This window comes from Perca fluviatilis, chromosome 2 (assembly GCF_010015445.1).
Source record: "Perca fluviatilis chromosome 2, GENO_Pfluv_1.0, whole genome shotgun sequence".
NCBI lineage: Eukaryota > Metazoa > Chordata > Actinopteri > Perciformes > Percidae > Perca > Perca fluviatilis.
The window spans coordinates 22,151,001-22,165,589 of NC_053113.1; the positions used below are offsets into that span (position 1 = coordinate 22,151,001).

Sequence of the window (14,589 nt, forward strand, 5' to 3'; positions counted from 1 at the left end):
CCTAGCATGCATGAAGCAGTTTTTGCCTCAAGCTGCAGTACAAGACAAGATTGTTCTCTGCTGATAATCAAAGGTTGCTTAAGTCTGCTTTTCATGGTTTGATATGTGACTAATCCAGTTTTCAGTAGCGTGTGTGTCACACACAGTTGTTTTACAGAGAGCCATGGCCATACAGCTGTCATTTTGTCACACTATAGCTGATAGCGTGCAGTATGAACCTTGGTTAATTAAGGTATCTCTCCAATCCTCAGTTGCAAAGTTATGTGCAAAATAATTACAGTCACACACTCATGCAATCGCTCATGCATGCACACATTATCTAACAGGAACATGTTGTTCTTTCGGCCATATTACGTTTATTCCCATGAGAACACACAGACAACAGATGACATTCCAGCAATGAAAGACGATCTCTTGCTAATGACAAACGATCGTTTAGCAAATGGAATACATAGTAAGATGTTAAAATGTCACAGTGAAAATAACACATTGATTGGAGAAGCGCCTGTAAAAAAACAAAGCGATTTAACATTGAATTGGGAAGTTGAAGATTTTAAACTATCAGGAATTTTTCTTTTAACAAATGATAATTGAATACTAATACATTATCTGATAATATATTGTAGAAATCTCATAATTTGCATGCCTAGAAAATACCCTGTATTTCTTACTGTATTAAACAAACTCAGAAATGGGACGCATAGGGGTTGATTCATGCATGCAAGCTCTGACATGTCTCCTTTTAAAGAAAAGTCAAAGAATACTGTAGGCTATGACCCTCACAGGACATGTGTCGACTTCCTAAACAGGATCACAAGGGCTATAAACTATATCAAGCAAAAGACTCAGGGGTGGTTTGTGGAACAAGGCCAATGTGCAGATTGAACCACGTGTGTGTGGACAAAGAAGACTTCCATTCATGAGGTGAACGCTAAAGGTGAAAAGTTCAGAGGAAATAATTACAAAGAAGGCAAATACTGCAGGTAATGCGCTGGCCAAATACTAAACTGAGATTAGAGTCAGATTAGACAGAAAACCTGCTCCTATCTTCTGTAGACTCAACTTTTATGTATCTGAAAAACACCAGGGTTGGATATCTTTTAAATGTTTAAAACAAAAACAAAACAAACCACTGAGTATTTCATTTTGCTTATGGAGCATTTGAAATTTTCATGTGTGGTGTGTAAAAATCAAGAACATTTCAAATAGCAGTTGAGCATTGATGTTTCATATAAATATTTGAATCTACTTTTTCTGTAAATAGGACTGACATGCATCAGCCAGTAGCAGAGGTGTCAGGTCAGCGTGGAGTCACTTCATAGGAAATTGTGCTTTACGTACCAAGAAAAGGGCTTGGAATTAATGTTTTAGTTGCTGCAACGGGAAGGGAAATTAAGTCTTTAAACAGTCAAGTAGTTTGCCAGCATTTGCCTAGTTCTTATTGTTAATTTCAAAACCCTGAAAATTAGTATAAAATTAGGTACTAGCTGGTTTCTTTTGGGTCAAGGCTCAATGAAAATATATACGACAGTACAACCATGAGGAAGTTGTGAACTACTGTAAGAAAACAAATTTAGATAGTGGTTACCAGTACACGTTGCCTTTTACAGAACAATTTCCTACGTCTTCTCCTGCCTATGCAAACTAGAAGCCCTATACATTTCCTCCAGGGTGAATTGGGTTTCTGACACAGAATAATAACAACACTGACAGAGAAATGAAATTATAATCCCCCACAACTTTTAAAAATCATCAATAACAAGGTTCCATTATCACTCAGAAGCTGTCAGACACATTAGCTGAGTTATGAGACTGATACTGTTCGAATTCAGCTGAATCAACACACTCTAAAATGAGAATATTGGCGCATCCATAATAAGCCCATGGTACTCTGCCATGGCTACCAGTTTCTGCTCAAGTTTACATTATACAACTTGAGCTGTTACAGCAGTAAGTGGTCGTTATGGTAATAAAAAGAAAATCTGAACCACCAACCTTTAAGTGTAGATATAGATACTGTACGTGTGTGTCTGTGTATGTTACTTACGTGTCTACAAAACCAATCAATACTATAAATTGACACTCTAGTGGAGGAATATTGCATGAGTCGGGGGCTGGAGACGGATGTCTTGTATCTCCAAGCATTGCAAAGGAACAAGCTGGCCATTAACTAAATTAAGCATTATTGTCCTGTCCTTCTGTCCAGTCTCTGTCCTGGGATTTTAGCTGATGTGGCCGTCAGTCACATCAGCCAGGCAGTCCATCAGCAAGCGGTGGATCCTCCAAAGCAGCAGCTGAGCCATTGGTCTCTCCTCTGTCACCCCCTGAATCTCTCTCCTCTTTGTCCTCATCCGGGCTGAGTGGGTCCCGTTCTGACATGCGGTTTAGGGGGTCAAAAGTATGCATTTTGGGCTCAGGGCTGCGGAGCGAAAGCTGAGGCAATAGCGGCCCCTCCCGAAGCTTAGCAGCTAGCTCCTTGGCACTGCAGGTGGGGGTGTTGGTTTCGTAGACATCGTGGAAGTTGTTGTAGTCTACCTCATAGAAGCCTTTCTCCAGGGAGAGAACCGGTGTAAAGCGGTAGCCCCAAAGCACCTCTGTGTCCAGGTAGGAACTTCGAGCCTGACATGTCATCCCTGTTTCCACATGCACACGCACAATCAGAGTGGACAGGTAAACACACACACACACACACACACACACACACAATGGAAAGAGGTGTGTGGAAAAAGAGAGACAGCATCAGTAAGTTATTCAAGAATTGTTCACAGAAAGGGCTTAGACCTGCTAAGTGATTCCTCTAAACATCCATCGTGTTTGTGAAAGCAATCATGTTGGAAATGCCAGTGAGCTAAACAGAAAGGTTCAATTTGTTTAGAAAATATGAGCTTTTTGTCTAATAAAATAAATGTTCAACTCACACACAACGGTAACAAAGTGTCATTATTTAATTTCTGAGGTGTCTTTTTGCCAATAAGCAAGTCAGAAAAAAGAAATAAGCACATTTTGTAGCCCAGTCCTGCATCTGCTTTGGGACATGGAAAGAGAGAAAGACTATGTCAATGACTAATGATTAGGGCTGTCAAACGATTTTTTTTTAATCGCGATTAATTGCTGAATTTCTATAGTTAATCGCGATTAATCGCATGTTTTATCACATGATTAAAATTCTATTATTTTGCATTTCAGAACAGTTTTTAAGTAGATATTAACAATGGAAATCAATTCTTATCAGTGTATCTTGAATGGGAATCAAATGAATGCAAAGAAAGTGACTTTATGAACTTGATTTGAAGATTTGTATTTGTTTATTATATATTTATTTACTGTAAACAAAAGAAAAATGTGTGAATCTGGTCACACATTTGAATCTAGAGTCAATATAGTGTGCAGTAACTCATAAATAATTTTGATTACTCACTGACGTCCAGTGATCACTTTGCATCACTTTGCAACAGTTCCAGTTTGGCTGCTTTCTCCGTGTCGTACAGGACGTGTATGCATGCGTGAAACTACTGTTAATAAATGGCGGCGTGCGATTAAAAAAAAATTATGCGTTATGCTTGGCCCTTAATCGCATCGCGATTAACGCGTTAATGCTGACAGCCCTACTAATGAGTAATGTCAATGCTTAAAGCACAGCTTTACTGTCAATTTTTTATTGTTACTCATTAAATGTGTCGGTAGTGTCAGATAATAATCTGGACACATTGCACATGTCTATTTTTGGAAACGCATTGGTTTGTAGGTGTCACGCAGGTGTACCATTTTGAAATATAGTAGCAGCATCACAGATGCAACCTATAATATAAATGATGGAAAAGTAACTGATAAATGTTTAAAGAAACTTTAAAGTGGTACATTTGTGAATGGAATTTTTTGTGTTTTTTCTTCTTCTTTTTTTACCTAAAAAGAAAAATCTGTTTGGTTGTACTGTTCAGTAACTTGCAAAATAGTCTTAAACACCAACATAAAAAAGAATCATGACAAGATCGTGAATTGTGAATCTGCCTGAAAAACAACATCATATGACATTGGCCCACCCCTACCTAGAAACTACATTCAAACTTTTCAGATTCTTAAAGAGACATTTGATTATTATTTTCCATTTCTCACTCACTGCTTGTGACAGATGTATCGTGTTTGGCCAGTTAGGCCTACAGCTATTAACGTGGTTGGAGGCTAACCACATCACAACTTTTTACTGCCACCTTTCAAGCCTACAGGGGTGAGAAAGACATAAACTGGACTCGCCTTAGATTATTTTCTTCCCCAGCTGTTGAGTTACATAATGTTCTGTCTCTCTGTAAATGCATAACATCACCAATAATATCAAACATGTGCTCTAAAATAGACGTAAATGCCAAATTGATATGGTGTCTATTGTCACGGTAAGAGGAGCTTTAGCTTTCTTCAGCTTTCCCTCTGGATATGAGTGGCCTAGATTCCACATTTAACTTGTGAAATGTTTGTTATTTCTGTGACTGGATCATCAAAGACTAAATAGTGTCTTTCAGTCCCTATGAACATGATTTTCTATAGTGTATTTTAAGGGTGTCGTCATATTGTTTGATGTGTTAGTTTTAAATTCTTAGTTTAGCTAATACTTTGGAGTCAAAATACATAAACTCATGTTGTGAAGATCTATTAGTATCTTGTCCTATTAGCAATTCAACACATCTAGTTGTAATGTTTTTATTAAGGTTTTATCAAAATTCAAGAGTCCATGTGAGTCCATAATACTTATCAATGCTATATGACAGGATAACCAACACTCTTCACAGACACTGCTACAGTGTTTTGCTGATGCATTGGTACAGTATTGTGTTGATTGTGTGATTATGAAAATACATTTAGATCGTAGTTACTTCCTAAGGAAATAGAGCATTCACAAATACAAAAATGTCTACCACACACAAACACTGTTTCCTCTTTTGTAAAAAATATCTGTTGTTATGTTTTATACATTTGGTAGAAAAAGTGTGCTGCAATGTGGGAAAGGAAACTTGTGCTGTGATGTGTTCATGTGCTTCAAGATTTGACATTTGGCAGATGAGTAGCAGCCATTGTGATAAAAGAGGATACAGAATTCACATTTATTTTTCATGACAACTGTGTGAGTTTGTACGATTTCATGGCTTTCATTTTCTGAAAATGCAGCTTGTCAAGTTTGCTTGTTTGGCAGCTGACACTCAGGTTTCAAATTTACACATTTTCAACTTAACTCAACTAAACTCATTAGCATCAAACATTAAGCATACAATGGGTGTGAGTTTGGTAGCTTCTTGCATTGCAAAAGCTGTGGCTGGGGATATCCACAGCATGCAAACATGGCTTAGTGTCACCTAGCAATCAGAGCAGCCAGAACACTCAACTCAAATGTAATAAACAGGATAAAGCATGCAAAACACCAGCATTTTCTTTGAATATAAATGAAGCTAGAGTAAAGAAGAGGACACAATAAGGTCACCACTATGTACCCAACACACCTTTCTCACCACATACATTTTTACTTGTCAAATACAGGTGTATTTAATAACTTTAATAATGGCTGCTTTCAATTTAGGTGTCAGTTTCAGGGTTTTGGTATTGTGCATGCTGGCTCACTGGCACACTAAAATGGAAAAGTTAGTGTCATTAGTTACACCTTACTTTACTCATGTTTATACGTCAGAATGTCAAAGCGTCATTCCAGGTGTAACTGCTTCTGTTTTTCATGTAAAACTTTATGAGGCTGATAATCTCGCATTTCCAGACTTTCCTACGGTGGCCGGGAAGTGCAATGCAACATTACAAAGAATGAAACACTTTTACATTTTGGAAAACAAATTTACATTTTGGAAAACAAATTTACATTTTGGAAAACAAATTTACATTTTGGAAAACAAATTTACATTTTGGAAAACAAAATAACATTTTGGAAAACAAATTAACATTTTGGAAAACAAAATAACATTTTAGAAAACAAATTTACATTTTAGAAAACAAAATAACATTTTAGAAAACAAATTTACATTTTGGAAAACAAAATAACATTTTAGAAAACAAATTTACATTTTGGAAAACAAAATAACATTTTCGAAAACAAATTTACATTTTAGAAAACAAATTTACATTTTGGAAAACAAAATAACATTTTAGAAAACAAATTTACATTTTCGAAAACAAATTTACATTTTAGAAAACAAATTAACAAGATGCAAAACACTTTTACCAGTCCCGAAACAAATTTACAAATGACAGATTCTTCACGGAAAGGGAATGTACCACATACCGGAAGTGATGAGGTGTTGTTGGTGAGCGCGTCAATTTGTGTTGTTGTGAGTGAGTATATGGCGGGAATGAAGTTGATGGTGACTTTACGTGTGGTCGGTGTTTGGAGTTTTTATATGACGCGGACCTGACGGAAACACAGGGAACGTATCGACAGCGCGGCCGGATCGAAGCTACAGCGGGGGCAGCTGAGTCCGTCTGCAGCTGCAGGACCTGGAGCTCACTGCCCATTCCTGGGAGCCAAAACCGACACCACGCAGCTGGAGACCCAGGCCGTATTGCTGGGCCCGCTGGAGGAAGGGGAAGCCCGGGAGAATCAGATCCAGGACTGAACGGAGCGGACTGTCACAGCCTGCTGAAGTTTAAATCACAGGTTTCCTAAAGGGAGTCTGGCGGGACTCGGACTGTGGACGACGAAACCACGACTTTAAGTCTCGTTAAATAAATAAATACATGCAGAAATAAATGAATCATTAGTGGGGGAGTGAGCCTGGACATTTCAGTCTGTTTAAACTTCACTTTGAAGCAGAACCTCTTAGTTCAGAAGGGTGAAGTTTCCGTTTACTCATATCTGTGAACTGATTATAATAAATATTCTTTGTATTAACACATTAATTAGTCTCTTTGTCTTTTTGTTTAAAAAACTAGAACATCGCATGAGATTTTGACGATTTATAGTGATTTTATTTCCGTTAGACCTTTGCCTACATTGACGCTGATGCATTAAGGACGGCCCATAGACAGTATATAAGGCGGTGCCTCCCCTGTTCCAAGATGGCGGCTCTATTGACGGATTCGATCCATAACTGCCGTAGTCAAGGCGACATGTATACAAAACCTCATCACTTCCGGTATGTGGTACATTCCCCTTCCGTGAAGAATCTGTCATTTGTAAATTTGTTTCGGGACTGGTAAAAGTGTTTTGCATCTTGTTAATTTGTTTTCGAAAATGTAAATTTGTTTTTCAAAATGTTATTTTGTTTTCCAAAATGTAAATTTGTTTTCTAAAATGTAAATTTGTTTTCGAAAATGTTATTTTGTTTTCGAAAATGTAAATTTGTTTTCTAAAATGTTATTTTGTTTTCCAAATTTATTATTTGTTTTCAAAAATGTAAATTTTGTTTTCCAAAATGTAAATTTGTTTTCTAAAATGTAAATTTGTTTTCTAAAATGTTATTTTGTTTTCCAAAATGTAAATTTGTTTTCTAAAATGTTATTTTGTTTTCCAAAATGTAAATTTGTTTTCCAAAATGTTATTTTGTTTTCCAAAATGTAAAAGTGTTTCATTCTTTGTAATGTTGCATTGCACTTCCCGGCCACCGTACTTTCCTCCACAGCGTTGCGGTGGAAGGTCTGGCTAGGCCACACAGCATTCCGTGATGGGAGAAAAAGGTGCTCTGGTTTATTGGCATTTCTTTAAACCAATCACAATTGTCTTGCCCGACGCTAAGCGCCTGAAGTAGCCACAGTGCCGCTGCAAAATAGCCTCGGGAAGGAACTTGCCAACACAAAGAAAGCAGAAGGTGAGGGACATCTGGCGGAATTTGCGGTGGCATCTGAACAATCCCAGAAATGAAACGTTGTCGACTTAGACTATGAGGCTGATGACCTCCACCCAAGCTTCCAGGCTAATGTTTTTATCGCCACTACTCAATCTCTGCTGTGTATAGCTTGACAATCTCCAGGCAGTGACAAGGTCAGAGCCTATACGTCAAATCTAATTTCTGTCTGCTTTGAAAGAAACAAAACCATTTTGGACGGTTTTGTATACGAACACACCTGACCTATAACACATTGCTGTTCATTTGTTCTAGATAAGAAATGTGGTTTATGCCAAAATAAAAAAAAATATTCAGAAACTTGACAGTAATTTCAGAGAACATATCAGGACCTTTTTTTTTTTTACTATAATATGCCCTTATGTTTTGTGGCTCAAGGCTTTCTGTATACAGTGTAGGATTTCATTCTAAAATGTGACCAGTGACCGGTCTGGCCCTAAAAGGCCAGACTTAATCTGACTCCAATTCTATGGTCACAACACCCTGAATAGTGTTGGTTTACTGGTAGATCAGAGAAATAAGACTCGGATTCGTTCAGTTAAAGTTATAACAAGCTTTAGTGAAGAATGATATTGCAATCTGCAATTACGTGTACACGGATCAGATACTTCAATACAAGTCTATCTTTCACCTAACAAACAGACAAAGATTCCCCCAGCATCTGATGCTGCTAAGTTAAGATACTGTCTATTTATCCATTTCTGTCCCATCTTCTGGTGATGCTGTCATCAGTTTGGATACAGTCCAGATCTTCTGGCTCCAGCCGGCTCCTAACGATATGTAACACCCTGTATGAAAACGTTACCTCGGCTTCTCCCATTCTCAGGTCAAAAGAGACAAGCTGTCATTGTTGGATTTGAACACCTGTGTGTTCTTAATCTTCTGCAGACTTAAGGAGTTGTGAGAGCCAAGGCCATTTCCATACTTTGTGCCACACATCTCGCGCTTGCAAAACACTGCACCATTGTTGTCTCCGTCCCTTCCGAACAGAGAAGACCTTTTCTCAGGCAATATCCCACACTCCCTTTATAATGTCTTATCACTTTAAAACCAGATGGCCTCTCATAAACCAGAGAAGTGGAGACAACAAGGTCAGCTTCATGAACTCTAAAAACCTCTTACTTTACTCTCACAAAATATATTCTAACACATGATCTGTGCTGCTAAGAATTGGCACGCAATTGTACAGTGGCAACGTCAGGTATACCTGAAACCAAACTTGTCTCATGACAAGTTTTTTTTTCTGTGAAAAAAAAGGAATTCTGGTTAGGAACAACCCTCCTACTCCAACTACAAGGGAATTCTGGGAGGACAAAGAATACACAGTGACACTAAAGACGTCATTATGCGGCTGAAAATGTACTAATCTTAACAAGGCGTGTATGCTTTGCAGGCTTCATTTGTAAATTATGAAACCTTACACCAACATACAAACAGCAGCTACCAATACAGCCGTAACACGCATTGCTTGGAATTGTCAAAATTGCAGAAGCTAGTATTGCCTTTAGAAGCCACACATAAGCAGGGCTACATTTCCAGTTCCAAACTGCTGCTGCTTTTATTTTCCTTGCCAGAAGGTGTAGCATGTTAGACTTGAACTAGTCTCGCTTTGCCAGACCTTCCTCCACAGAGCTGCGAAGGAGGGTCTGGCTAGTCCACACAGCCTTCCGGGATGGGAGAAAAATGTGCCCTGGTTTATTTCTTTAAACCAATCACAATAGTTATGGGACAGAAACAGAGCAACGGTACCGCTGCAAAATAGCCTCGGGAAGGACCTTGTTTTGATGGAACGTGTACGTTCAAAGGTTGTTTTAGTCATGCAACAGAAAACTCTTATTGGACAGATAGTCTAGCTAACTGTCTGGATTTACCCTGCAGAGATCTGAGGAGCAGTTAACCATAGTCCTCATAAATCGACTGGAGTTTAAAATTCCAACACAAAGAAAGCGGAAGGTAATGGACATCCGGCCGACAAGAGTGTCATCCGACGGAATTTCCGGTCCGCTATTGACCTTCCCATGTTGTGCTAGTGATGATCCTCTCTGACCACTGGTCTGCAGGGTTTTTACTCCATCTTTTAGTATCTGCTCAGCTCACTTGGATCCTTGACCGAGGTGGTACCAAAAAAAATACTAGATACAAGGTACTATCATTAACCTTTCCTAATGAAAATGCAAAAACAGCCATTCTAATATGCAACAAACTAAACTGAACTGCACGTGGAAGTGAAAACTTAACTGTGTGACATGGACTGGGCCTGGTTGTAATTGCTTTACATCAATAACAGTGTGGTCATATTTTAAATGACATTAAAAAAGAAAAATATTTTGGTAACAGATCATCAGCAGTGTATCTGTGCATCTGACATTTTATCCCCAATATTTTCATATTAATCTGGCATGATGCCATAGAGCAGGTGCTATTTTATATAAATAATTTACTGTATAGCAAACAAAAGACAAAACAGCCATAAACATGCTACCATCAGAGACACTTCAATAATGAAAACAAGGTTTGTTGTCGGCAACACGACTGGGCCTCCAACATAGCAGAAAAAGTACCATCAATTTACAGTAAACTGCAGCATAATCACCTTTTATTTAAAAAAGTTAGGATGATAGACAGTTCAAATATGAGAAAATGATGAATGTTATAATGTAAATTAAACAAACTCCATTGAATTTTCTACAACACTGCACAGTAAAATGTCTTAAAATTTAACATGGTCATATTCAGGATCATTCTGGACATGATTCCATTAAAGTTTTTCCAAACCTCTAAAGGAAAACATTTTTTCATTTAATTTCATAAGTTTAAAAAGGAGGGCAAAACATTTTGAGCATAATTCCATTTACTTTTCAGCAAACCTAATATGTAAACAGTATGTGCACTGTAGAGCTAAGAATTATGTGCACAGTTCAAATTGAATGTGCACTACTGTGCATACACTGTAAACCCAGATTTAGTTGTAATTAAACTTTTTAGTGGTCACTACTTATTCTTTCATGTGTTGTTAAAATACATATTGATTACTAAATTACGTTAGTTGTTTGAAATAATCAGCTTAAGTATTCAGTGCACAGATCATATTAAGCAGAAATAACTAAGGATGTTAAGTTTCTGGATGGGAGGGGCGGGGTCGTTTGAACTGTTGAAGCGATGCAAAAAATGTTCTGAACTGTTTCTGTCCTAGTTAAAGTGTGTTTTAATAATGTTCTAACAATGTTTTGTGTGTGCATTTATGTTATCTGGGTTTTAGTTTTGTATGGTTGATTTAGTGTTCATGTTTATCTGCATTTATTGTGATGGGGTCTGGGCATTTTCACTGTCATGTACGTATGTTGGAAATCAGTAACTCTGTATCCTGAGTGTAACTTTCCACACAGTTAATCACAATTGAAAATTAAAACATTGTGTGTGTTATTTTTCTTTCTCTTTTTTTGAACCAAGTGTTTCGAATACATTATTATCAAGATCATACTCTCATAAAGGTAAAATCATATTCATATGAACAATTGTTTTATATAGTAGTGATAAGCGTACTTTTTTAATTTGTTGTTTCTTTGCATGTTTAAAGCTATAGTGTGTAGTTTCTGTCTCCCCCATGAGGAATTTTAAGTAATGACACAGTTGCCTGTAGCCAAGGAGGACATGGAGGATTAAAAAAACATGATGGACTCTTCAGAAGAGGTAATTACCTTCACTTTATTGTATGTGTGTGAAAGCGAACATAACCAACTGAGAAGTACAGAGAGAGTTTTGTGGAGCTGATAGTCTTAATTAGCTTTGTATCAACTCATTTGGTAATGGCTTGAATGTAACGGAAGTTTATTAATTTAACAAAATTACGCACTAAAGCTTTAACTTAACAGGCTTATTTAATACAACATGACTCAATGGTAATTTTTTGGTAATGATGTTAATGAAGGTAAACTTAATTTGTCTACTGCATCAACTTACTGCTCTGTGTTAATACAACTTGACCTGGTAAGTTTCAGCTTGTGTAAAAACTTAAATGGTTTAAGGCAACGGGTTTCCACACAAATTTCTAGTAAAGTCAACTAATTCGGGACAACAGTGTATGCACATGGTATTTTGAGCCCTGGCTCGTGAGATTAGGTTGATGACTAGTTTTATGATCCAGATTATATTTATTATATATTAAAACATTATGCATACTTTTATAGTATGACATTTTGTAACTGCTCTGCATTCATTAACTGGGAGAATGCAACTGAGTGTATTGTATGTTGTTTCTGTTTTATGTATTTTCATTAGTGCAATTAAGCTGTGTCATCAAGTAGGAGGGCAGAATGTTCTTTAGTAAGTCATCATCTTGTTTTAGTTTTAATCCCAAATGCTGTTGGAGTGCACGAGAAACAAATGCTGCTAGTGATTTTCAGAGCCTGACTCACAATTATGCTTAAAACCACAGGCTAGGTGTCATCGGAGAAAACAAGTGATGGTCATTAAAGAGAAAATTAAGCCCTTTTACCACCCACTCAACTGTCACTTTGAAACTCCGATAGCATCCAAGTATGAGTACTTACTCTCGGGTATATAAAGCATGTGCAATTCATGGACATCATCATATGCTGACTTTCTCAATTTGATTGAGTTTATGAGATAATTACTTACTTGATATAAACCATCAGTGTTTCTCCAACTTAAAAAATAAAAAAATCTCTTTCCCCTGGCATTACTCCTGGAGATTTTAGAATGTTTATATGCTTTCCTGTTGGATCAGATACAAATAATAATTTTTTTCCACAACACTTTTAAAGTGATGCGGAAGTGTGGTGTGTGTGTGTGTGTGTGTGTGTGTGTGTGTGTGTGAGACATTTTTGGTGACCTTTTGACCTCTATACCTCAATTAAAAATAAAATGTGATTGTTATAAATGATAAGTACTTTTTACTGGCTTTAATCAAACCCCAAAAACTTGAGGTCTTGGCTTTTTGTTATTACCATCCTGACTTTCCCATGTGTCAATTGCAAGACTGTATTATATAAGTATTAGTTAAAGCTGATGACAACATTTAAACAGAAATGTTATGATGCAAAGTTATGAAAAAGGGTTAAAAATACTGTAATTGAGCTATCCTTTAATTCCCCAGCTTGCACTCTGTAGCATGTTAAACAAGTCTCATTAAGTTTAACAGGAGAAAGAAGTAGCGGGAAGGCTAGATGGTCAGATTGGTTCGTTGCCTAGCGGTCAAGGACGGTGACGACATAGCCCCTGCATGATGCCATGGTCTCTGCCGGTGAAGCGAAAGGTGATTTAATGCCTAAGTCAAGTATCCAGCAGTGTGAGCATTAAGCATGATGACTGGTGCTTTGCAGAAAGAAAAGAAAATCAAATAAATCAAAAATTAAATAGAACAGAAATGTCTGCCGTGCCTGATCACATTAGGAGCTTGGTGGTTTTACGAGTTTTTATAAAGACAATTGTGTGCACAAGACTCAACACTCCTAATCAACCAGTATGTCTCATTTACTGATGCAAAGAACGATGATAAAGTAAATTAGTAACATGTATAATGCATTGTATTTAAAATGAGTGGATTGTAATTAGTCTTGGAACAAAGGCCAATTAACAATGCAGAGTAGGCATATAAACAATACTTGATTTAGCCAATACTCCACTGAAAACACATTAGAACAGCATATTAACAGCTGGCTGTGGTGCATCATACTGTACAGGTTTCTAATTCATCACATCATGAATGAGAAGGAGAATGATGTTCAACACAAGGTTTTTCAAAAATGACAAAACATTAGCTTTGAACATCAGATATTGAGAAAATACGGATGTGGACAGATGGACGTCACAATCTGCTGTTATCTCATTGTGATTGTTGATTGCTACCTCTTGCAGCCTTGAATACAGTCTCATGTCAGGAAACAGGAACTTTGTGGAGCTTTACAGAAACACATGGTCATGCCTCCTAAATATAACCAGCCTGGAGCAATTTTTAGGACTGCTTGGCCTTAACTCAAAACACAGACCAGCAGTGTGGGTAGCTACACTTCATTCATTTTGAAGTAAACTATATCAAAGACATATCCTTGAAGTAGCAACAGTGTAAATGCGAGCTGCAGTGAGTGCAGAGAAACATTTGAAAGGCTGTTGTGGCGTGATCAGCTTTTGTCTGCCTCAATTAAAGTAACAAATCCTTTAAAATATGTAGAATTGATATGTTAATGAAGACAGAACTGACAGAATCTTTTTAAGATTAATGAAATTACCACCTTCCTCAAAAACTTTTGTCGGCTGTTATGAAATCAAGGAAATAATAAAATCCACATTAAAACATGTAATAACCAGTGTTGGGGAGTAACGGAATACATGTAACGGCATTACGTATTCAGAATACAAATTATGAGTAACTGTATTCCGTTACAGTTACAATTTAAATCGTTGGTATTTAGAATACAGTTACATTGTTGAAATCAATGGATTACATGACGATACTTATCTGTTTCACGAGTTTATTCACTCTGACTAAATTAAGGCAACTCTATGCATTTTCCAGAAGCCCCGATATGAAATCGAAAAAATAGCTATTTGCGTGATCAGTCACAATGGAGTCGGAACCGGCACGACAGAGCCAGGACAGGAATAAGTTTCTATCTTGGAAATTCAACCAGCATTTCACATTAAAGAACGAACAGGGAGAATGAAATATAACTGTGCATTGCAGCCTCTGCAACCAGCAACCAACCTCCTTTCAGCGTTCAAATTACTCCACCTCCAACCT

General features: G+C 37.2%; 1 protein-coding gene across 1 annotated transcript in view; it reads right to left on the reverse strand.

Moving 5' to 3' along the window:
* Positions 1–336: 336 nt before the first annotated feature.
* Positions 337–14,589, reverse strand: part of kcnj5 (potassium inwardly rectifying channel subfamily J member 5) — a 28,325-nt gene continuing 14,072 nt past the window's right edge. The window contains exon 4 of the mRNA XM_039790215.1: positions 337–2,633. Within this exon, the coding sequence (XP_039646149.1) occupies positions 2,248–2,633 (386 nt within the window). The 3' untranslated portion in view covers positions 337–2,247. The remainder of the gene's footprint in view (positions 2,634–14,589) is intronic.